General features: G+C 36.7%; 1 protein-coding gene across 2 annotated transcripts in view; it reads right to left on the bottom strand.

Moving 5' to 3' along the window:
* LOC129270706 (guanine nucleotide exchange factor C9orf72-like) overlaps positions 1-26074 on the bottom strand; it is a 30085-nt gene extending 4011 nt beyond the window's left edge. The window contains exons 1-11 of one of the 2 annotated variants that reach the window (XM_064106439.1): positions 25972-26074; positions 20231-21614; positions 18604-18828; positions 16902-16994; positions 12813-12874; positions 11463-11535; positions 8900-9016; positions 8443-8564; positions 6826-6891; positions 3809-3863; positions 2873-2982 (exon numbers count right to left, since the gene is read on the bottom strand). In XM_064106439.1, coding sequence (XP_063962509.1) covers positions 2873-2982; positions 3809-3863; positions 6826-6891; positions 8443-8564; positions 8900-9016; positions 11463-11535; positions 12813-12874; positions 16902-16994; positions 18604-18828; positions 20231-20482 — 1175 coding nt within the window. In that variant the 5' untranslated portion in view covers positions 20483-21614; positions 25972-26074. Of the gene's footprint in view, positions 1-2872; positions 2983-3808; positions 3864-6825; positions 6892-8442; positions 8565-8899; positions 9017-11462; positions 11536-12812; positions 12875-16901; positions 16995-18603; positions 18829-20230; positions 21615-25715 lie in introns of both variants that reach the window. The other variant, XM_064106440.1, reaches the window with a different exon arrangement.
* Positions 26075-26455: the final 381 nt, after the last annotated feature.

The raw sequence follows: 26455 nt of genomic DNA on the forward strand, positions 1-26455 counted from the left end.
CCACGCCAGGCTTTTGGGGGTGTTAGAAAGCCGGGGGAGGGTTTAATCAACTCCCACTTGAGATCTCAGCTGCTGATCGCGCGAACGCCGTGAAAATTGGCATGATAATAGAGTGGAATGTAATCTACAAGGCCGTATGGTTAATTTTTCCAAAATAATTATTTTTTTTAAATAATATAGGGTATTTATATTGCGCACATATCCACCTTGTTAGGTACTCAAGGCGCTCCTATAAACATTTTAAACATGAAACAATTATGCGAATTTATGTGTAAATCATACTTTTTCCTCTACGGTAATTCACTTAAAAACACTCCTAGAATGCTAAATCTTTTGTGTAAATATTCTTTAAACCATTACTAACAATTAAAAAAAAAAAATCTTGGTTTGAAAATAAATTTCTGATGTAATCTATTGTTTTATGAATTTTTTAATGCATTTCTTTGTTTTTTGACCTGTTGTTTTTCTTCTTTTTTTTACTTTTAGGCAAATTTATAGCAAAACCTTTTTGAAGCATAATTATGCTAAAATCAATTAATTTCAGCTGATGAAAGAAAAAATAACCATATCTTTATGAATAAAATGAGAAAAATCAATTTACATCAATTGACTTTGTAAACAAAATCACGATCTGGAGCAATTTTGGGTCAAATTCAGTTTATTCAAAATTTTTCTAACAAGAACTAAAACAATCGAATTAACAACTGATTTAGTGCATTTATTTGTTGCTGCAACTAATTTCATCATAATGGAGACACATGTATGAAAAAATGAAACATTTATGATTTCATGTAATAAAATTAAAGAAAAAGGAATGTGGGGATGTGACATCATCGGCCTACCTAATGAATATTTATGACAAAGTGCATAATACATGTAACTGTTTTCACAAAATATTGATAAACTTTAAATTTCAATAACTTTGTCATTTGTTATCCGATTTCGATCAAATTTTAAGCATTTTGCTCTGTGAATTGTACTCTATTCATTTAGATATTAATATTCTAAGCCCGGAGCATCCCTTTAAGCTTAACCCTTAATAAACTGGGGGGGGGTCAATTTGACCCCCCCAACAAATTTTGTCACTTCGCCGTCACGCGAAATTTTTTGACCGCGCCGCTCGCGGACTTTTTACTTTCAAGTCTTGCGCATCTTTTGAGAACAAATTTGCGGGTACGCGGTTCCGAAATTACACAACATATCGTAAGTGCATGTCAGACCCAAATGATCGCGAAAGGGTCCCCGGCAAAGTTCATTGGAAAAAGCAATAAAAAACAAAGGTTTGAAATACATAAAAATAAAAAAATAAAATAAAATACATAAGAAATTGATTACATTTTTGAATTTTTTTTGTAGATATTTGTTAGAAATGTAATAATTGATACTCCCACCAAAAATTAGCATTCTACTAGCTATATAAATTGAGTTAAAGTCAATTGTACTTTGCATCCGGCTCTTCACGTGTGCAATTTTTTGCGACGATCGCGCAATCAGCGGCCGAGATCTCGAGGGGGGGGGGATCAAATTGACCCCCCAAGTATATTCTGGTCCGAAATAGCCCAGTTTAGATAGGGTTAAACCTGGGATAGTAATAGTTGTGCCTTGTATCCTCTGGGGGAAAAAAATCTCTCTATAAATCTAATTCTTATCGCTATAAGTATTACGATGACATGTATTGGCAATGCTATGAAGATTACTGGGCAGAAGGCTGGGGGCTAAACACACAGGAAGGTATTCTGATAGCCATAGCCAGTTGTGTATGCACCGTACGATTTAAAAATAATTCTCATTCTGCTGCATAAAGTTGTCTAAAATTTAATTCAGTCATAAAATGAGTAAAATCGGGACAATGCAAAAATATGTTGATTTTTTTCACGAATTAACTGGCTAATTATAATTGCCACAAATATAGTAGAAATTATCATGGAACCAGCATTCCATAGAAGCAGGGTTGGCTATTTTTTTTTAATAAAAAAAATAGGATTTATTTGATTTAAACCCTAAATAGACTGATCTATTTTGACGCCTAAGAAGACTAGGGGGCTGATTTAGCCCCACCCCCTATGATCTCAGCTGTCGATAGCGCGATCGCGACGAAAATTGGCACGCGCGTTACCCATGGCCTAATCTACAAGACTACCGGTATAAGGTCAAAATCTGCGAAAATTCTCATTGCTAATCAATCATGCTAATTTATCAAAAATCAAGTTTGCTCTAATTTACTAAATAATACCTCTAAAATGCTAATTTTTGGTTCACAGACTCTTTATAGGAACCTGATCAAATGTACTTAAAAAAAAAGTAATATCATTTTTATTTTCTTATGTAATTTATTGTTTTTCTAAATTTCTTGTGTTTTTCTATGTTTTTTTACTTTTTTTTTTTTCAATGGAAATTGTTGGGGAATTTATTTTGACCATAAACAAGTTAACATTGAGTCATGAATTGAGAAAAATAGGACAATACAAAAATATGTTGAATTTTTATAATGAATTATCTGGTATATTATAATTTCCATGGATATGGAAGAAATATCCTGAATCCAGATACCATAGAGGTGTGGTTTAAAATTCTAGTTTAGACTAGGTTTAAACCTCTAGGGTAAATTATCACCTTTGGCAAGGCGTCACTTCACACTTTGCCACTCTCACCCAGGTGCTAATTGGGTACCGGTAGGAAACAACCGTCATTGGGGTTGGTTTAGCAAGTTTGCGCCTAACAGGCTGCTTGAAATGCTATGAATCCAGTGACCGGGTAATAATAATTGTGAAGCGCTTTGAACAGTCGTAGATTGATAAAGCGCTATATAAATGCCAATTATTATTATTATTATTATCACAATACCACCCATTGAAGAGAAGGGTTAACTTACGTTTCACATTCCACATATTTGATCAAGGCAATGGCCCTCCTATCCAGTATCCTTTGGAACTGATCTATGTAAGCTTCTCGGATCCCACACTGTGGGTATAGTAAGAATATCTGGGACAAAAAGACAAAACACCAAGATATCACAATAATACTTATTGATGCACTCAATCTTAAAAGCAAAGACAATAGTCATCAGTATAGGCCCAAATTCACAAAGGTGGTTTTGAAAACCCACGGTCGAGTCCATGGTTTATGCAGATTTCCAATATAAATTATGCTTAATTTAGCGCGTATTTGGCGCGTGTATAAAAAATGGCCAATTCCGATGCACGCTTTTGTCACAGTGCGCCAAATTGAGGCCTGTTACCATGGTTAGATACGCTATTCTATTCATGAGTCCACTGTTTTTATTCATGAGTCCACTCTTCAAACGTATGTCATATCCCACTTGTTCTTTTGTATTTTATTATATGAAATTTTTCCTACCAAGAACTAAAACAATTGGATTGCCAACTGATTAAGTGCATTAGTTATTTCTTGCTGCAACTTATTTCATAATAATGGTGACACATCACTTACAGATTCATGAAAAAATGAATAAATTATGATTTCATGTAATAACATAAGAAAAAGGAAAGTGGGGATGTGACATCATCAGCCCACCTAATGAATATTCATGAAGACATGCCTAGGACTGTTTCACTGAATTAATGCAAATCTTTAAAATTCAATAACTTTGTTATTTGTTATCCGATTTTGATGAAATCATCAGCATTTTGCTCTGTGAATTCTACTCTATTTATTTAGCTATGAATGTTTTCAGCCCAGAGCATCCCTTTAAATATTTCTGTGTATCCATAGTCAAACCACAACTCCAGACCAGAGTTTAAATCAAACTTGACTTCAATATACGGGCATGTAAGGCCAGTTTACTCACCTCTTTTAAGAAGCTTGTAATCAGAGTTTCTGGCTCGAGACTTGAAAACTTCAACCTGTTATAGAAAAGAAAAAAAAAATAAAAAATAAAAAAAAAACAAGTGGAATGCCTCTGGCCGTCTCACCTGCATCACGCGATTCAATATAGCAGCAGTGCTGATTTTGAAAACTACTATAACTCGCACAAGATGTTCAGTGATACTTGGTTACTCTTATTTCCACGTTTTATGAACTAGACCAATACACTTATAGAGATATGATGGCAATTCAACAAATACCCCCAACGTGGCCAAAGTTCTTTGACCTTACATGACCTTTGACCTTGACCATGTGACCTGAAACTCGCACAGGATGTTTAGTGATACTTGATTACTATTATGTCCAAGTTTTATGAACTAGACCAACACACTTTCAAATTTATGGCTGTAATTCAACAAATACCCCAATTTGGCCAAAGTTCATTGACCCTAAATGACCTTTGACCTTGATCATGTGACCTGAAACTTGCACAGGATGTTAAGTAATACTTGATTACTATTATGTCCAAGTTTCATGAATCAGATCCATAAACTTTCAAAGTTATGATGGTAATTCAACAGATACCCCCAATTCGGCCAAAGTTCATTGACCCTAAATGACCTTTGACCTTGGTCATGTGATGTGAAACTCATGCAGGATGTTCAGTGATACTTGATTAACCTTATGTATAAGTTTCATGAACTAGGTCCATATATTTTCTAAGTTATGATGACATTTCAAAAACTTAACCTTACACTGTAGGTTAAGATTTTGATGTTGATTCCCCCAACATGGTCTAAGTTCATTGACCCTAAATGACCTTTGACCTTGGTCATGTGACATGAAACTCAGGCAGGATGTTCAGTAATACTTGATTAACCTTATGGCCAAGTTTCATGAACTAGGTCCATATACTTTCTAAGTTATGCTGTCATTTCAAAAACTTAACCTCAGGTTAAGATTTGGTGTTGACGCCGCCGCCGCCGTCGCCGCCGTCGGAAAAGCGGCGCCTATAGTCTCACTCTGCTATGCAGGTGAGACAAAAAACCCATCACTCACACTGTATGAAACATAGACTTTGGCATAATGGCACAATCCTGAGAAGTGAATTATTCCAAAGCTTCTTTTTGTGAAAAAAATGGTGGCATTTGGGGAATTTCACACAGAGAGAAGTATGACTTAAAGTCATGCTTTACCACCACTTATCGTCAACATGATATTTAAAGGACAAGTCCACCCCGACAAAAAGTTCATTTGAATAAAAAAAGAAAATCCAACAAGAATAACACATTTTCAACTGATAAGCTTAATTTCTTTTCATCTGTTTGCATACTGTAACTTAAGATTGGGAGAAATCATATATCTTGGGACTGCTAAACACTTTACTAACATGAATATCAGTATGTGGGACTAGAGTGAAATTTCAGATCAGATAATTGGTATCTTTGGAAGAGTTTTAAAATGTGAAGAAATAAAATACCATCATTGGTTTTAATATATTTTGTTAATATCATACTAATGATTAACATACACAAAAATCAAGTAGAAAAATTATTTGTCCAGGGGTCAAACTCAAGGTCAAAGTAAAGGTCAAAGGTCATGACCTTAAAAATCGCTCCAATACATTATTTGACGCATGTTTTGGATTCCTCTCTGAATTTCCTTTTGAATGGTACCAGTTTCGTGAAAATTGGTCAACACGTTACGGCGCAATGGCCATTGAAAGTTGAAGGTCACGCCCATTTTTGTCAAAACAATGAGAAAAGGGCGGGCCGTAGCACGAGAACCGACGGACCGATTGGACTAATTTTTTTGTTTTGTGCGTGGGCCATGGTGAATTTTATGTGTACCAATTTACAACAAAAACTGAGAGGGTCAGGTGCAACCACTGGGTGAATCCAGATGGAATGACCCGAAAACAAAAGAAATAGTGAGTGAGGGACATCATCGACCGTCTCATTTGCATGCTAATCACTGTTTTGTGAAAAATAAGCGAAAATTTAAAATGCCATAACTTTCTTATTTTACATCCGATTTCGATGAAATTTTTAGCATTATGCTAGTTTGATTTTCTCTATTTATTCAAGTCAACATTTTTCTGGGGTGGACTTGACCTTTAACTCATAACGTCATTGAGAAATATTGGAGCTGATAGATTTAATATTCACCTTTCAGGAAAAATTTGTACCTCAGTCACATTTGCTCTATGGTGATCGTAAGTCGAGTTGAAAACAGCCGTTTTATTACTTTTTATTCAAACCACCTATATGTAGCTATTATTTAAAAAATGTTAAAACAGCTGTTTTCAACTCGCCGTATGGCCGCCTTAGGGGAAATGTGACTTACAATGTAGGTATTACTGAGAAAGGAGGGAGATTGTTCTCAAGTACACACAATCCTATGGCAGAAATCAATGTTTGAATCAAGGAGATGTTGAAAATCTCCAATGTTTTGCTCAAGATCAGTCAATTTTCAGAGAGCCTCAAGGCAATCAGGGAGACTTGGCAGATATCCTCAGAGCATAATTTGACAACGTAGTCATGCATTATTACCAAACGCAACCAAAAAAGAAAATAATTTTTCATCACACTTAACCCTAATAGTCCTGCCCATGGTACTTATAGTTGTTTGTCCATGAGCGTCATCACAAGGATATGTGCAATTTGAGAGTAGAAAACGATGCAATCTAAGGGGTTGAATTGCTTGATTTCATATAATCTTTTTAGTACCAAAGCCACTCACAAAATGTTACAGAACCTCAGAATCGTGTACACGAGCATCACAGATTTATTCTCGCAGGTTGCGAAAGACATAAAAAGAAAACAAAATATCACGAAACATTGTGATGCGAGCTTCTCATGTTAAATACATGTATCTATACAATTTATCAAATTTACCAAAAACGTTGAGGGGGGCCATAACGTGCATCCCCCCTTCCCTTTGACTACAGTGTAAGCACAAAGTGCTCCATATTTAATATGTGAGGGAGAACATACTTACACTGGCAATGTTTCTTGGCTGTCTAACCATAGTGATTGTAGCTCCCAAGTCAGGGCTTCATGTCTCCTGGAGACGAAGAACACACCATTTTTTTTTAATAGATTACTTTTCTTTAACTTATATGCTTTGTCTAGGACATTGGTACAAAAATTACAGGATTTACTGTGGGTGATGGGGGGTTTCTTTTCACAAATCAACATTACGCATAAATATCAACCAAATCCCTTGATGCAGGGTGCTACATAAGCACTTGCCCGAATGCCCGAGGCAAGTAACAGTTAGAGTTGGGCAAGTGTTGGAAGTAAAGACCTAAACTACTTGCCCGAATCGGGCAAGCAAAATTCTCACAGTAGAATGACCAAAATCAGGGTCGATATGATATATTGACTCTAATTTTGGTCATGGCAGGCAAGATAAAATCACTTTGGAAAAAGAAATGCAATAACAAAGTAGATCAGTTCATGTCAAAAGTGAGAATAAGGTCATTGGTTTATAAAGCCACAAAACTTTCTTTAGAAGAGGTAAAACTTGTTTTGTCAATGATTTTTTTTCGGGCAAGTGAAATAGATTTTTAATAGGGCAAGTATATTCCAACTATTTAAAAATTTACTTGCCCGACTGGGCAAGTGCTTCTAAAAAGTTATGTAGCACCCTGCTTAATGGCACTAGCATACCCGTTGCACCATTGATCTGAACCATCAGCCTACATGTATACTGAAATACTCATTTCAGTGTACTATACTAGTATACATGTACCTTGTTTGGTAAGCTTATTCATACACTATATAATGTACGAGTATTGTTCATGAAATATTTTTGAAGTTCATTTTTCATACTGGTATTAAACCAGATAGGGATTTGACCACAGGCAAAACTGCATGACAGTGGTGATTTGTGGAGTTTAAAGGAGAATGAAACCTTTGGAACAAGATAGCTTGTGTGAAAACAGAAAAATCAAAGAAACAGATCAACGAAAGTTTGAGAAAAATCGGACAAATAATGAGAAAGTTATGAGCATTTGAATATTGCAATCACTAATGCTAGGGAGATCCTCAAATTGGCTATGCGACAGAGATGTGTGATGTCACTTGTGAACAACTCTCCCCATTAATTTAGTATATATTTCACTTAAATTGCCTCTTTTATCACATCTATCATTAGATCATGTGTTCTTTCTATAGGAGGACATGTACTGTAATACAGATTTTTAAAGAATACATCATGGATAAAGAGTTTGTATCACCACAAGAAAAAGCAGAATAAAACATTTTGAGGGTATTTTATAGTCCATCAAAGGGAAAGTTGTTCACATGTGACATCACACATCCTTGTCGCATTGCCAATGGGAGGATCTCCATAGCATTAGTGATTGCAATATTCAAATGCTCATAACTTTCTCATTATTTGTCAGATTTTTCTCAAACTTTCGTCTTTAATTTTCTGTTTCGACACAAGCTTACTTATTCCAAAGGTTTCATTACCCTTTAACATACTAAAATATATAGCATTTATGATTACGCATTTAGAAGAATATAGTCCTAGCACATCTTTAGATCATCTGAAAGTCGACTAAGTGAATAATATAAACCAATCAAAGAAGGATATTCCCATTCTTACCAATAGTCATGTTCATTGTAGGGTAGCGTTTGCTTGACTTCTAGAGCACTCATGTCAACAAGGGTTGTTGGATAGCGGCTTGCCATAATATCACGTCCATAGTCTGAGAGATTGATTTTATCCTATATATAAACAAAGTGAGAAAGAAAAAATAGAATGTTATTCCACAATCCATCTTCTTTAATAATTAATATTAATTTCATCAACTTTGGTTTGATTATTTGATTATTCTTGCTGTAAGCACTTTGGGCCCTTTTGGAACAAAATGTAGTACACAAGTAATGATAAATAGTAATATAATAATATATCTGTGGCCCGTAACACAAAGCTTAGCAGTCAACATAGAACATATATTCTCTACGATTGATTGCATTGGCTACAATGAACAATTCATTGTGAAAATCGAGCTTACGATTAATCTCTAACCTTTGGGTTACGGAACCCAGACTGATCTTACCTTGATGAATCCTTGTAGGAGTAGATCTCTCTGGTATTCAATCTGCTTCTCATCTTTCAGATACACTGAACATTTCCTCTCATCGGGAGTAAGGAACATACTCAATGTACTCAGCATCTGTATCAGGGGGGACATCATCAATTCAAGGTTAAGGGCGCTTCCAAGCAGAGCGGACATTTCCAAAATCTAACATTGGCTCTATTTCAAATAAGGACTAAATCTCATATGGAAATTCATAAATACAAATGGGGGATCATAATCCAAATAAAACAAAATCTGTCCTACGCATCTCCTTATTATAGGAGCATCCAAACAATACAAAATCATGACATGTACATGTATGGGACTACATATAATTTTGTTAAAGGAGAATGAAACCCTTGAAACCAGCTGAATCCATATCAAAGAGAAAAATCAAAGAAACATATTGTTGAAAGTTTGAGGAAGAATGAATGAATAATAAGAAAGTTATGAGCATTTGAATATTGAGATCACTAATGCCATGTAGTTCCTCCCATTGGCAATGCGACCAAGATCTGTGATGTCACACACGTACAACTCCCTCATTACTTTAGTACTTATTTCACTTATATTCTCACTTTTATAGAGTCTATCACAAGGTGATGTGTTCTCTTTATGAGAGGACAAGTACAGAGGTTTCACAACATTATATCATTGATGAATCGTTTGTCATATGATTCGAATGAGCAAAAAGAGATGTTTTGGGGTATATTTTCAGTGTCCAAAAGGGGAGAGTTGTTCATCTGTGACATCATAGATCTTGGTCGCATTGCCAATGGGAGGATCTCCATAGCATTAGTGATCTCGACATTCAAATGCTCATAACTCTTCTATTGCTAGTCCTATTTTACTCAAACTTTTGTTGATCTTATTCTTTGATTTTTCTGCTTTCACAAAAGCTAACTTGCTCCAAGAGTTTCATTCTCCTTTAAGGAATTTTCAACAGAAAGCCATTGTTTTGTAAAATTTTATTTTGGATAATCTGAAAATCACAATTTTACATCACATTAAAAGAAAGTATTCAAACATAAGTTGCAGGTAGGGTTTAAAAAATGTCAAATTTGTGGTACAGAATAAAGTGTAATGTGACTGACCGGAGTTTAAATTTACAACAACAAAAAAAACTCAAAAGTGCTTACCAAATTCACATGTCTTATTTGAGACTTCTACATGTATGTAAGTAATGATTTACAGGTAATGAAATTGTAAAAGTGTTTTTATTTGAATGAACTATCAAAAAGTAATCCATTGCTTACTTCCACGTCCTTTTTGTGTAATGTGACTGACCAATTTTTAGGATGTTATGGCATCCAAAATGTGCAGTCTACAATATTTTCTTATATAATGCCTTAACCCTAATTCTCCCGGGGCATGGGGGGCCATTATGGCCCCCCCCCCTCGACAATTTTCGCGATATATCTGCTGCGCAAAATTTTTTGACCCCGCTGCTCACTGACTTTTTACTTTCAAGTCTCGCGCAAATTTTGAGACCAAATTTGTGACGCCCGGTTACGCGGTTACGACATTACGCAACATTATGTAAGTGCATGTCAGACCCAAAATTGCTCATAAACGTGATTTCATGTACATGTACAAATACAATGCAAATTGTGTATTCAGCCAAAATTCATAAATGTATCATTATTTCTACTTTTACTAATTAAACTTAATTAATTTTGCCTTGTTTATGATTAGAATTAGGTCTGGAACGATTTCCATCGAAAAAACAATAAAAAAACAAAAAGTAAAAAACAAAGAAATACATAATAAATTAAAAGAACAATAAAATACATAAGAAATCGGTCTTGGTACCAGAATTTTTTTCATTCACAATTGTTAGGAATGCTATAAAGAATATTTTCACCAAAAATAGCATTCTAGGAGCTTTATTTAGTGAATCAGAGCAAAAAGTATGATTTCATGAATAAATTAGCATAATTAATTCATATAAAATAAAAATATATGAATTCAGTGAAATTTACCAATGCAACTGCGTAGATTACGTCATTCTCTACCATCATGCACATTTTCGTTGTGATCGCGCACTCCGCGGCCGAGATCTTAAGGGGGGCCATTATGGCTCCCCCCGGGAATGACAAGAATCAAAATACCCCGGGAGATTTAGGGTTAAAGACTTGTTTGTCAAGATAAATGCACTGTATTAAATTGATAGAAAATAAAAGCATTAGCGAGGGAAGGTACTAGATTTGAATTTAAAACAAAAGAGGGGAAAAAATGCCATATTAAAATTGTAAAGGAAAAATGCATACAATGACTACTACCCTTTTGTAACCATGCAATACTGAAGTATAGTTGAAATTACTGACCCTCTGCCAAATCTAAATACAGGCTTTAAAAATAAAAAGTCATCATGGAGAAAAGATTTAAATTCAAGGCTTTAATAATGCAAAAACCTAAGAATGCACCCTCCGTCATCACAAATCCTGAAATTTTATGTTTTTATTTAGTTTGAGTTTGAGGACATGGAGCATCCTATTTTTTTTTTTTTTTTTGGTTGTGAATTCTCTTCAGAATAACATACCATGTTGACTTCTTCTTTACTGTTGCCTATGACTACTGAACATCCACAGGTCTGAAGGTGTGATGCTATGGCCCTGAAAATACAAATAAACAATAAAGATGAGGATGAAAATTAAAATGCAAGAGGATATGGGTGATGGTTAGGTTGATCAATGGTAATGTTAATGGTGATGTTGAGGATGATGATGATGATGATGGTGGTGGTGATGGTGATGATGATAATGATGATGATGGTGGAGGTGATGATGATGGTGGTGGTGGTGGTAGCGGTGATGATGATGATGATAATGATGATGATGATTATGATAAATATGTTGAGGATGATGATGATGAGGAGGAGGATGAAAATGAAAGAAGATAAGGGTGATGATAGTGTTTAGGGCGATCAATGGTGATGATGATGATGATGATGAAAACAAAGATGATTAGGGCGATTGTTATGATGATGATCAAGATCATAGTGATGATGATATGGGTGATTATGACAATGACGATGTTGATGATGACCATGGTAATGAAATCAACATAACTATAAAAACAAAACAACAATATCATTAAATTTCTCTATCCATCAACTGACAATGATTAACTACTCGACATGGATACATGTTTATCAGATATCATAACCCTCAATGAGCCAAATGATATCTAATGACATTAAAGGAAGGCTTTTTGGCAGGACGCTCATGATCTTAAGTAAATAATAACAATTATAATAATAAAATGAATAAAAGAAATATCACATAAAATAGAGAAATAAATATCTCAGAGTAGAATCCATTTCAAACTGGGGCCTGTTTCATAAAACTTGTGATAAATAACAGTTTAAAGCAACTAAAATCACTGTATATTTGTTATTGTAAAAAAAAAAGTCCATCTGAAGCAGGACCGTTAAAGTATTATCATCAGCAGATCTTATTTTGAACATGTCTGTAAGCTAATAAATCAAATCAATTATGGCCTGGGAAGCGTTTCAGTGAAAGGCTTTGTAAGTGAATTTTACTCACAGATGTTATAACCCACTCCATATCCTTGCATCTGATTGGCTGAGGGCAAATTAGTCGCATCAAAATCACTGATAAAACTTGTCATGAAATACTTCCCTTGTCTTTATACATGTATTTAAACAGCTGGTAATGTTATTACATCTTAGTTCTTTTCATTACTTCCTGATAAAAAAAGTAATTAGCATTACAAGAGATTTCATATCTAAAATATTCAAGCATGTACAGCTTACTAATCTAACATCTGAAAGAGATAACTGCCCCCCCCCCCCACAAACACACAAACACCCACTCTCCCACCACTTACGCAGCCGGTAAAATCAAGCACTTTTCTTGTAATAGCTTACTTTCTCGTGAACTGTACATCTAGCTGCTTTCCTTGGCCTGCTGCAAAAATTGTATCATTTAGCTGAAGAAGAAAATTACAAAATATATTTTGATTCAATTAAGAGGTAAAGTTGCCAAAGTCAAAATTCCATATAAAGTCACATTTTTGTCCACAATACATGTAGAATCAAAGCAATTTTATACCAAATTATCCAAAACATGTGTTATCTACATTATTCTAATTCAAAATATCCCAAGTTGAACGGAATTCTGTGGCCTTAATAGATCTGACTAAGGCAAAGTTACCTGTATAAATATTTTGTTTATTGTTAAAAATGACAGGTCTGTAATAATGGGAATTTGATTAAGCCAAACATTCTACTGACCATTTTCAAACCATTCCATTGTTTTGTTTATAGGTGGAAAACAACAAAAGGAAGACGCTGCCCAGTCTGGAGAGTAGCCAAAATACTTGAGATGATTGGCTCGATGTCAAAGATGCAAGTTGTATTCATTCAAACAATTACAATCATTACAAACAATAGATTTTTTTAAGGCCCTATGATCCAAAGAATACAGAGTTCTTTGCTGAAAGAGCCATGTTGTGTTAAATGTCCAAATCATGTACAATTCTAACAAAGAATCAAATAGATGCAAATTGTATTCAATTGCATTTAAAAAAAATCTTATTCATGGCATGTTTTCACTGTTCATTGTTACTTTCATGTTGCAATGAACCCACCTGTCTTGGACAGTATGTTGCTCAATATAATGTAGACTCTGATATGATGGTCATTTATAAAAAAAAAATAAATAAATAAAAAAAAAATCGAATTCATGAAACAGCTATATGATCAGTATCTTCATTATTGTCTAGACACCCTCAACTTTTCACCGTGGGCTTGATATAAAATTACAAATTTACATGTACTAGAGTTAGAGTTTACAAATACTTTCTCTTTAATAGCACATTTGCACATCAGGCAAGATACATATGTACATAATCCCTTGGGATAAAAATAACTCTCTTGGTGAAATTGACATTTTGGTAAGCAATATCCTTTATAATCGCTAGAGGGTATTCATTTGTCTCGCAATCTACTATGGTCAACAAGGAAATTTGTGATCACTCTCGCAAAGTGTTCATTAGCTTTCTAGGAAATTCGTGATCACTCTCGGAAAAAGTGTTCACTAGCTTACAAGTTAACGAGCTTTCGAGTGCCGCTGCAACTCTTTATCAAGTGACGAAAATTATCTGATAACTTATTCTATTTATACCAGTCCCCAGGACCGTACGCACGAACGCGGGAACAATAGGTGAGAAATAGAATACGTTATCAGATAATTTTCGTCACTTGATAAAGTGGCACTCGAAAGCTCGTGAACTTGTAAGCTAGTGAACATTTTTTGTGAGAGTGATCACGAATTTCCTAGAAAGCTAATGAACACTTTTTGCGAGAGTGATCACGAATTTCCTTGTTGACCATAGTAGATTGCGAGACAAATGAATACCCTCTAGCGATTATTTCAGTCCGCAATAATGAACCTATTTAGTAATATCCTTTATATACTACTGTATACTTTGAAATCTACGAATCTTAAACTGTACAGGCACGGGAGCCTTGAAGTTTCTATGAAAACTTTCATTGGCTTGTGTCTGGGGCTACTAAGAGACTATGTATGTACAATATCTAACATTAGTAAAATAACTTACATTAACTTGGTTAGGCATGGGGCCATGGGGGCCATGAAGAGACTAGGTATCTAAAGATAACTTACATTAACTTGGTTAGGCATGGGGACCATGGAGAGACTAGGTATCTAAGATAATTTACATTGACTTGTGTAGGCATGGGGACCATGAAGAGACTAGGTATCTAAAGATAACTTACTGTATATTGACTTGTGTATGCATGGGGGCCATGAAGAGACTAGGTATCTAAAGATAACTTACATTGACTTGTGTAGGCATGGGGGCCATGAAGAGACTAGGTATCTAAAGATAACTTACATTGACTTGTGTAGGCATGGGGCCATGAAGAGACTAGGTATCTAAAGATAACTTACATTGACTTGTGTAGGCATGGGGACCATTAAGAGACTAGGTATCTAAAGATAACTTACTGTATATTGACTTGTGTATGCATGGGGGCCATGAAGAGACTAGGTATCTAAAGATAACTTACATTGACTTGTGTAGGCATGGGGACCATTAATACCTTGGTCACATTTGCTACGGCCGCGGTAGATTCTAAAATTTCTACGGCGAGTAGCAATTCTACGGTCGCCTCAGAATTTCCACGGCCACTTACTCTAGCGGTCACATATGTTACAGTCGCCGCACGGCGTATTTTTTTAATTTATGGAGAAAAAATCTGCGGCTGACGTATGTCCTTGAAATCATGACGTACGGTCGCCCTAGGGCGACCCTGCGCTGGCCGTAGGTTTTTGACAAATACTACGGCAGACGCGAGGTGGCCGCAAGGCGCCCTCACGGCGGCCGCAGGGGGACTATACAGTGAGTATACCATGAATTGCTTGTCACACTCATCATGATATTTTATATTAGACATTTCATTTCAGAAAGTTTTCAAAGTGTCGCACCATGCCCATGAGCGTATTCTGGGTGGGAGGGAGGGGGGTTCAGGGCCCGGGCCCCCGGGTAGGCGAAAAGGGGGCACCAAAAAGAGGGAGGAAAGAAAGGGAAAGAAAAGGGAGATAAAAAAGGAGGGGGAAAGAAGAGAAAGAGAAAAGGGAGAAAAGAAAGAGAGAAGGAAATAAGAAGGGGGGGGGGTCGCCAAATTAATGTTTGACACTGATCTGAATATTATACGATCAGTAATGTTCGACCTAGGAAGGGGGGGGGCAAATCGACCTTTGGGGTGATTCGCGCTTCGCGCTCGCATCGAATGATTAGTTAGATGGACATCCTGTTAATGATTACCTAATGATTACCTAAATTGTGTAGAATGTCTAGTTTTGGAACGGAATATAAAAAATGTTCAGCTCGCGCTTCGCGCTCGGATCGAATAATTTTTAAGTGCCCATCCTGTTCATGATTACCAATAATGCTTAGAATTTCCAAACCTTGGGTCATTTTGGAATATAGACAATTTTCAGCTCGCCCTGACAGATAGAGAGATGCCCATCCTGCTCATGCTTACAAAACTTCTCAGAATATTCTATTTCCAGGTCTATACACAAGCTATCAAAAATCGCGTTCGCATTATTTATTTGGACTTATGAAATAAATCTCCCTTAACCATGTTAACTTGTTTGTATGAATAAAGTTAAGATGTTAATTAACGCGTTAGTCTTAAGTAAGAACTACACCCTAGGAAACAACAAAAATCAGCATTTAACTCCCCATGATAATACTAATAATAATGATAATAATAATAATTTTACCCAAGTTAGCCGCTGGTGAAAGGGCAATATCTGTGCTTCCTGGTCACATTTGTTCTTTAAAAAAAGTGGTATTACATCATATTCATGGATAGAAATTACTTTTTATCAAGTCATCATTAAAAAAAGTGGTCTGCAGTTGCCCTTTTTCATGTGATTGTGAAATAAGATAATTCAACATGCATTTAAGGCACCTGTTTGCCTGACGAGAAGGGGTCGCCATTTTTTTTCTGAAAAGCCAGAGTTATAGGTCGGGCCCCCGAGGTGCAAAATTGTAAATACGCGCCTGGTGGCTCCCGAGCAGATAACACAAAAGGAGAAGGGGAAAGAAGGGAAGAAAAACACGAGGGCAGCCGCACGGCCACCGTACGCTCGACGTACGGCCGCCGTAGACCGTTCTACGCCATGCCTACGGCTAGTCTAATTTCTACGGCGAGCGTAGAAAAGAAAAAATGTTATAACTCTGAGTTAAAATTCTACGGCCTGTAAAAAGTAGGAATCCGCCGTACGTCGACCCTGCGGCCACCGCAGATTTTCTGCGGCCCCCGCAGAAATCTCTCGAATTCAGGTATCTACGGCCGCCGTACGGCCGCCGTAGAGCAAATGTGACCAAGGTATAAGAGACTAGGTATCTAAAGATAACTTACATTGACTTGTGTAGGCATGGGGGCCATGAAGAGACTAGGTATCTAAAGATAACTTACATTGACTTGTGTAGGCATGGGGACCATGAAGAGAAGACCCAAGGCACAGTAAAGACTAGGAATCTCAGCATCAAGAATCTGAATTGGATCAACCTGCAAAACAAAAACCAAATCAGATTATGTTTGAAGGTTTGCATTGTACAAGAAATCATGTTTTTGAGCAATTTCGGTTCGGACATGCATTTACGAAGTGTTATGTAACTTTGGGAAAGTGTACTGACCTGTACATGTAGGCCTATCCGGGCGTCGCAAATTGGGTCTCAAAAGTTGCATGAGAAATAATTTAGAAAGCGACTTGGCAAAATCTTTGCACAATTTGGACTTTATCACCCAAAGCATCGAAGGGGGGGGGGGGGCCTAGCAGACGCCTCCCTTGACCTAGACAGGGTTATCAAATGGGAAGTTCAATCTGACAAAAAGTTTGAATAATAATAACAGAAAGGATTCAAACCTTCACCAATATTCTTCTTATTTTTTTTCTACTATTTTTACAATAAATTTTTGCCAGGGTTCACTTTGCCAGCTTTAAATTACTGTAAACCAGAAATGTTGAAAACCATGCTATATGATATCAAATTATAGCATCAATTTCAAAGAGAAAAAAATGTTGATTTGGTAGCTACACCAGGGAAAATAGTAGTTCGTGTCAAGGGGTTATTTAATTATCTCTGTTCATATAAAATTGAATGTCTTTGTATTGATCCCATCAGTGACATATAGAGGCTATTTTTCCACTTACGAGAGTCATTTTTAAAGTTTTGGGGGCAAATTACCCTTCTATCTAGACTCCCACTTCCCTGGTTGTAATTTGTATAGGCCTATTGTCATTTATTTTTGAGGACACATACAAAATAATTTTAGGTATCAATTTTCATCACACATTCCATTTCTTGATATCAAAACAATTTAGAAAGAGGTATCATTATTTCAAAATTGTATAATAACCCCTCCCCCCAACCCCAAAAAGAAAACCTTGACAATGGTATTCATTGAGGAGATATGATCATCAACGAGCAGTGAAATGTGAATTATATTAAGGTCAGCTGCCCTCCAGTACTATGACATCTGCTTCGGTGACAATTGCTCCACTGTAATGGAATGACCAATTTCAACCCTGGATTTATATCTTAGACTAAATAAAACCCGGAGCAGTTGTCCTGTTATGATTTGGAGAAGCAGGGCTACAATTGATCCAAGGTCATCCGATTCCCTCAGAAAAATGGCCTTAATGCCTTTCCAAATTATGGAATTCTGATTTCCATAATTATTGATGCCATTCAATTATTGAGTAAAAATTACATTTACTGTAGGCCTACTTGTAATTATTTGTTTTTTTCCTTGTAATGATATCGTAAATTGGCCCTTTCAGCCCTGCCACAGGTCAATAATTATGTGATATACCAATAAATAAAATGATTGAATAAAAATTGCAGACTTAACGCCAAAATAAAACGACATTCTTGCAGGTGGCCTTGTGCCCTGAGACGATTTAATGCATGTGTCCCATTGAAATGTACATTTCATTATTGATGCCTTTTTTTAAACAGCCTTGGATACCCCTAAATCAAGCACTACCTTCCATGCCCTTTTTTTTTTTATGGCCTTGCTCCTTTGAATTCTATATGCAAGCCTTAGAGATGTTCTTAACAAGTATGTGGACATGCGTTTTCTTATAACATCAAATCGCCCTTAAATATCTAACCTCAAACTTCTGTTTGTCCTGAAGCACCCTGAGTTTGCTGATCATTGCTGTCAGACGGGCAGCACAGAAGTCTTCCAGAGGCAGGTACCAGGACTTGAGGCCGTACGGAACAATAAGGGACAGGGCAAAGACCGTCTTCTCTTGACGGTCACATCCACTGAATAGGAATGTTGAAATCACCAATCCCTTGTCTCTGAGGAGGAGTGTCTTAGTTTCTATGGCAGACTGAAAGAGAACATATTCATACGGTGTATCTAGAAGTACATAGTTCCAAGTAGAATCATCAATTTAAGCCTGGCTATAGCTTGAGACAATATAGGCAATATGCAGTGTGTGTGATCCCCTATTTACAGTGCATTCCTCAGGGTGGTGTAGCCATCAGGCACTTATTATTCACTTTTTGTCACAGTCAGTGCTACAGAAGTAAGTATACAGTAGTAAATTATCAGGACCAAATTATTTTAATTTTATTAATGTTATTTTATTACATCAGATTTTCGATCGTACAAACGTAGATTTCAAATATCATGTGTTAAGTCCTAGATATATTCAATTTTATATCACAATGAATTCATATTTTAGGTATAAATAATTCTATTTACAGACTTCAATTTCATGCCCTTCATATGTATGTACATTATTTTTATTTAGTGAAATGACATTTGCTCAAACTGCGACATTTGCTCCGGTCTTAATACTCTGAGTGCATAGGGTTAGAATTAGGACTGTAATACAATTTTTGGTTTGGAATATTGTAAAGATTAACGATTATGGTCTATTTATTTTTGGAGGTTAGGGTTTATGTTAGGCTTAATGTGCAGATTTTCCATAAATAAGAGCAATTGTCGCAGGAGCAAATGTCATGACAGAACCAATTATATACCCAGGGTAGCCACTTTTATCTGATCTTCAAATATGCTTTAATTCAAAATGCAATGTTGCTATTACTCTACTCCATTTTAAAATGCTACATGTATGACTATGACAATGACTCTTTGACAAAAATTCCTGGAAAATGCTGATTTTCATATAAAATGTGCCATGACCCCTTGCCCAATTTCAAACGTCTTATCAAAAGATTTGACAGAAAAACTCCTCTGATGGGTAGATGGAGTTGCGACATTGATTGTGCGATAATCAAAAATTTCAAGAATGAAGGGTCCAATTTGACTGTCTGCCTGTTGGTATTGGCCCATATTCTGAAGTCGGGTTTAACTTAAACTCAGGTTTAAAGTTGTGGTTTATGGATAGCCAATTGTTACATAAATCACTAACGGTAGAGATATCATATTTCAACTCATTTGGCTCTCAAATCATTCATACTTGTCTAGGAAGTATAAAAGGATGATTGTCTTCACCATCGATGAATCAGGAAAGAGCACAGTAAACATAAGAAACATACAACGTAATAAAAATTTTGACACTTTTGGCTTCTCATAATTTTAGCACAGAGTTAGACCATGGTCTATTAAAGTTAAACCTGACTTCAGGGTTTAGCCCACAATGCTTCTTCAATTCTTTTTCAATTCTTTTTTCAAGTACATGTACTATAAAACCACCAGTATTATCATTCATATCCCTTTGAACAGGTACAAATACAAAAATGTCAAAAACGGGTGTTACTAACCTGAGGTTGATCACTGGATGTGAGAGTATGGGTGGTGAGATAGTGAATCATCTCGTGGCTCATCTCAGGTTTACCTTCAGTCTGCCATATATGCTGGAGATGCGGTCCAAGGATGTTGTTCCAGGCGCACAGGATGATAGCATGGGCAGGACACTCCTTGGTCCCCTCCATCACCACACTCTTCGTCTCATCCCTGACCTTCTCAAAGTCCAGGAAGTTGGACCGCTGGTTTTCATTGTAGTAATCACCCATCTTGAAGATTACTCTTGGAATGAAATGAGAGTTCTCACTGCAAGCTGGTATACCACTACCACTAATATGCGTTCTTAACTTTCTTTGAGTTACTATATAATAGATCACCACAGGAAGATCACAGCTTCATTGAAAGCACCTTAGTTCGCTCTCAACGGAATAGGTTAAAGTTTAAAGATGGATTCACCTCAAGCTCATGTTCATTTATATTCTTGGCTGAAACTATAATTTCATAGATTGATCAAGTGATCACAAGTCAGCTCAAAGGAACATGTCTAAAATTTATCGAAGACTATGTCAAAGGGCTTCCAAAAAAACTATAAGCAAAGTGCTGCCTTTGTGTCAATGACTGAGAATCATGGCTCAAGAATCTCCAAAGTACAATCTGATGAGCGCACTCTATAGCCAAGCTGACAAGGAGAAGCGTCAGGAGAGACAACAGAGCACCCACTGGGAGGCGGGGAGTGGAGTGGATGACGGACATTAGAAAAAGGACAAATATGGAGACGAGGCAAGATGAGATGGCGTAATTGAAGAAGATACACTTGACTCCAACGTTGTCAATGATGGTCTCTGTCATTTGCCAGTTCACGGAGATCATAATTAAGTGCTGTGAAGGTACTTGGAACACATTTACATTGTAAATACTAGTATTTATTCAATACATTAATGTCAAGTTCTTCCCCTATTGAAGTGTAGTATCTTTCTTGGATGAAAATGGTGACCTTTTAAATTTACAAGCCAGATGATATGTCAGAGTAACCCTCACCCAATCTATCCGTGAAATTCAAAATGGGTTTTAAAACTATGCGTCATCTGGTATGCAAACTTTATGGACAGCGTGACAATGAAGAGAGACATTAGGGCGGACATGGCAACTGTTGCTAGGCGTGGTGATGAAAAGTTCAGGAAGGTCATAAGAAACATGACAGTACTGGTAAGGATGTAGGTTGTTATCATGTGATTAAAGCAGATGTATTTTAGAGCGTTGTGATCCACGATGGTACCAATCCATTTCCCGTAGAGAACCATTTTGAAGATATCATGCTGGTTGCTTTCAATAAAGCTTTTCAAAGAGGTTTTCCTTGTTCCAGTTCCGTTTTCAAATACAACAAGATGATTACACCAGAATCTTTCGAAGTAAATAAGAGAAATAACACAAGTTAACAATAAATTGAAAAATCATATGTACTTGTAGTAATAATAATTTCTGCAGCAAGTCTGTGTATGCCAACTCAGCCCAGGACAAGACAAGTACTGTATAAAGTGTCATTCCCACCCCCCCCCCACCCCCCATTCCGGTGCAGATCTATGGTGATTGTACATGAATGATTCATAAAGTTATGACATTTCAAAAAATACCCCCAGCATGGTCAAAGTTCATTGACCCTTTAATGACATTTGATGTTGATTTTGTGACTTAAAACTCATGCAACGTGACTAGTGATACTTGATCACCTTTACATGTATTTCCAAGTTTCATTTAAAAACTTAACCTAGGTCCGATATTTGGGTACTTTACGTCTACACTGAGAGTTCAGTGTAGACGTAAAGTACCCAAATATCGGACCTGAAGAGTCATGTGTTTCATTCGCATAATTGCACACCCATATAGGCGTGTTTCGTAAACATTTTTGCGTAAACACGTATTTCCCTATTGATGCCCCTTTGTCCCAGTAGTTTGTAATTTTTTTAGTTTTATTTTTTTTAATACATTCACTTTCAAAACCACTTGACTTTAGTGGGAAATTATCTACCTTCATTAGATGTAAAAAAAAAATCAATACATCCTCCAGCAGACCCAGGGGCCCGTATTCTGAAGTCAGGTTTAACTTAAGCTCAGGTTTAAAGTTGTGGTTTAAGTATGGATAGCCAATTGTTACATAAATCACTAACAGTAGAGATATCATACTTTAGCTCACTTGGCTCTCAAATCATTCATGATTGTCTAGGAAGTATAAATACATGATTGTCTTCGCCATCGCTGAATCAGGAAAGAGCACAGTAAACACAAGAAATATATATACAACTTAATAAAAAATTTGATACTTTTGGCTTCCCATACTTAAACTACAACTTTAAACCTGAGTTTAATTTAAACCTGACTTCAGAATACGGGCCAGGAAGTTCAATGACAACAGGAGGGAAAAGAATCAATGAAATCATCCTCACAAACAATACCACAGTCAGGTTCATTGTTAGGAGTTACAACTTGGGACACCTAAGAAGTGCTGTTTTCTTTGACTAGTCAAGGATTTAATCTCTTTTCTTATATACTGTACATGTAGCTGTAGTATGGTCTATTTCTGTCAGATTATCTATTAGAATTATTTGTCTGATTAATTGCCCAAGTGATTTTAAAAAAAAGTCATGCCACTGACCCAAAAACAAAAATAAAAGGGCTACAGTATTGTTGGAAATGTAAGAAGTTTCAACAAAAAAATGATTTGCAATGCTTTATCACATTAGTAATATAAATTCATGCATGACAAGAAAGCCCACTAAACACAACAGGTATGCTTCACAACATTTCCTTTCTAAATGCTTAGATAAATGTAACAGCTGTCTCAATAAGAGTGTCTTACATGTAGATCGATACCACGTAGAAGGGTTCACTGCTTAATAATGCGCTATGGAAATCATTGTCGGCGGCTAGCGTTCGCGGCCTTATCGTGAAATTAGTCATCTCTCTTCTTGTATGTGTCGGTGTGTGTGCACTCGTTGTGTACAAAGTCAATGCCAATGCCCAAACAATAGGAGTTGAAAGAAGTCACCAGCACTGAACGAAATAGACGGCAGTGAACATGCCATGGTAAATGGACTGGGGACTTAAACCAGGAATGCCGTGTTCGCATGGTCGCTTCCGGACAATAGCGGCGCTATTGCTCCCTTTTTGACCCCATGATCCTTTGCGTAAATCTAATTGGGCCTCTATTTGTAATAAGGTCTATGCGCGCGTTCAGTAATACAAGGGCAGGCCAGTCGGTCATCACGGGAACGAAGTGGCAGACCTTTTAGCAAACGTTTGTGGTGGCAGACCTTTCAGCAAAAAAAGGAGCATCAAAAGAACAAGTTGAAAAACACATTCCATATCAAAGAGGAATGGAAAAACCACATACATCTTTGAAGAAATCTGGCAGGCTCAATGGGTATCCTCATCTAAAGGAAGACATTTATTTAGCCTCCAACCCAACGTGGCAGAAACAATTAGGACTCAAGGACTCATTCGGTTTAAAGAGACTATGATTCACCAGCTAAGACTTGGAAATGTAAATTGAATTATTATCAGTATAAATGTAATCAACATGAAAATGGTCTATGTTCCCATTGTCAGGTTCCTGAGACAATAGAACATTTTTTACTACAATGTAAGAATGAAAGAGAAAGAACTATGCAAAGAAGCCTGAAAATAATTAAACAAGCCGATATCAGACCTAGCAACATTATTGGGAAGAAATGCAGATTATAAAGTCATCCTGAATTATGTGAAAAAAAACAAAGAGATTCGAATAAGAATATTCCACTGATCTCTCTCCATCTCTCTTCCTTTTGTTCTGATTAGTGATGTTAATTCTTAGACTACTAAAATTGAGATTCGACCTAGCTTCTTATAAAAGTTTGCATACTATGAAGTACAAAAACGCACAATTTAATAGTGGACATGGTGGAGGTAACTAATCTTAATTGTCTTGTTCTTTCCGTTAATGCCCACACTAATTATATTATTATGGCATATCAACGTCAAGATTGACTTGACCTGAATTTCGCCGGGAACGGCAGGTGCAATACACCGGGTGAACATTAACAACCTACTCTTTGACGAATAGTGACAGTGTATTGCCTGGTTTTAACGTGCATAGTGACTCTCCTATAGTTCGGGACCAACATTTGCGTCCTTTCCGATGGACGGAGTGTTTTCCAACTGCATTCACACCTGCACTGAATACAGTGGTGAGGCACGCTTACACAACGCTATACTATGATGTAGCATCAGATTTTTTGTTAGACGCGTTTCAGCATGAGCGGGACTCGAACCCCTCACGTTGAGATCTACAATCTTATCCGAAACATGCGCTCTAACCGACTGAGCTACGCTGCCTCCGAATTTATAATTATTGCACTTCGGCCTCGCTATATCATTTTATATGACAGGTCAGACTAATCTAACGTAACGCCGAGGACATTGAAGCGGGAATTTAGCCACTCTAGGCGACACCCCAATACTTACCCGTGCTAATAAACTGGGACTCCACTCACGCGCATTTGGGCCGCCCTAGCTTAGAACTAAGCTTTGTTTTCCTAAAAAATAAATCTTGTAATGATTCAATAAATGTTACTTAATAAATTAGTAATGTTAAATCGGTACTCACCGGTTCTTTTCTTGAATTTTCTGGCAATTTCCCACGCTTCTGGCTTCAATTCTGCGGCTGTTCCTGTCGCGGTAGACAGCTACATATGCAACTTTATTTATAAATAGAGCGCCCCTTACGATAGTTGTTAAGAACGCGGCCAAATTGTTAGGTTTTTTGCACTGTGTCCAAGGCGTTTTTATTTTGTTTGATTTTTATTTTTTAATAAATATTTTGTTAAATAGCAATTTTTACGTCAAATATTAAATTCATATCACAAAATATTTTTAATTGTAGAAATATATATAATATCATGCAATTATTTATTCTATATATATTTTATAATAAAATTTATAATTGTTGCGGTCTTTAAAAAAGGATAGTCGATCGATCAGGTGATGACTACTCGTATCACGTGATCTGAAAATCAGCTTCGTACCGCTTTGATCGCACTCGACGGGACCGGACTGACTGCCAAGAAAAGATCGAAAATGGACTCAAATGTAAGTTTCCCTTTATTTTATAACATTTAGAATATGAGTAGGATTATAGTTAATGGGTAATTTTTTAATAAATGCTAAACAAATGAGGACAAAGCTTGCATATTTCGAGTAATAATCACTAATATCATAAAAATACTTGGGTGCAGGACTTCTAACCTGTTTTTAACGCATTGTCGCCTATGACTATGAGGTCCATACATGTTAATGTTTGGACCTCATTGGTACTACTAGTACTAGGAGTGGAATTTAGCAACTAACTCGGAAACGACCTGGCGCAGATAATCTACCACAAATACCAGATTGAAGAGCGCCAACTTATTAAACTCCCAAGGACCAAGTCCAACACCAACCAACCAACCGTCGGCTAGATAGTATACTAACCTCGCATGTTGTGTGAGTGGGCTTAGCCTTAGCCTAGGTATTAACGCAGGCCTAACGCGAAATCGAATATGTGGGACAATCAGAGAATTGAAATCAAGCAAGGCCAGGATTACTCCCCATAGGCCATAGACCAAATCTAACGTTATCACATGTACTCGCAATACTAGGAAAATCATCCTGAAATCATTTCCAGCATGTGTTACTTTGATCCATCCTTTCTTCCTTGTGATATTTGAAAATGAAAAGAATTTCTCACCAGTTATAGTACGACCCTATGTCTGAATATGACGCCGCTCCGATTCCCGATCCCGGTCCCCGCCCCGGGGCCCGGGGGGCCCGCCGCCGCGGTGATCACTGTCACTGAAGATTATCATCTGCTATCCAAATGAATGAGCAGAAATTTAAGGGATTTGTTTGTTGTCATTGGTCCTCATGTTTCAAGCCATTGGTTCAAGGGCCATATTAGCTAATATGCCCAGCCGCCATTAATACCGCTCATCTAAGTAAAAAATGCGGGGGGGGGGCAATCACATACTGGCCGTACTACGCAGATATTTTTCGCTGGGAAAATAAACATTTTCGGAAAAAAAATCGAAAGCGAGGGAGCGAAGCGACAGAGTTTGTCATTTGGGCATTTTTGCCTCGATTCACAGTGGAATCGATCGATCAGGCGCTATTTTCTTGCATATTTAATTAAATTCACTATAAAACTCAGAATATTAAAGTATATGAATGATTGA

Source organism: Lytechinus pictus, chromosome 11 (genome assembly GCF_037042905.1).
Source record: "Lytechinus pictus isolate F3 Inbred chromosome 11, Lp3.0, whole genome shotgun sequence".
NCBI lineage: Eukaryota > Metazoa > Echinodermata > Echinoidea > Temnopleuroida > Toxopneustidae > Lytechinus > Lytechinus pictus.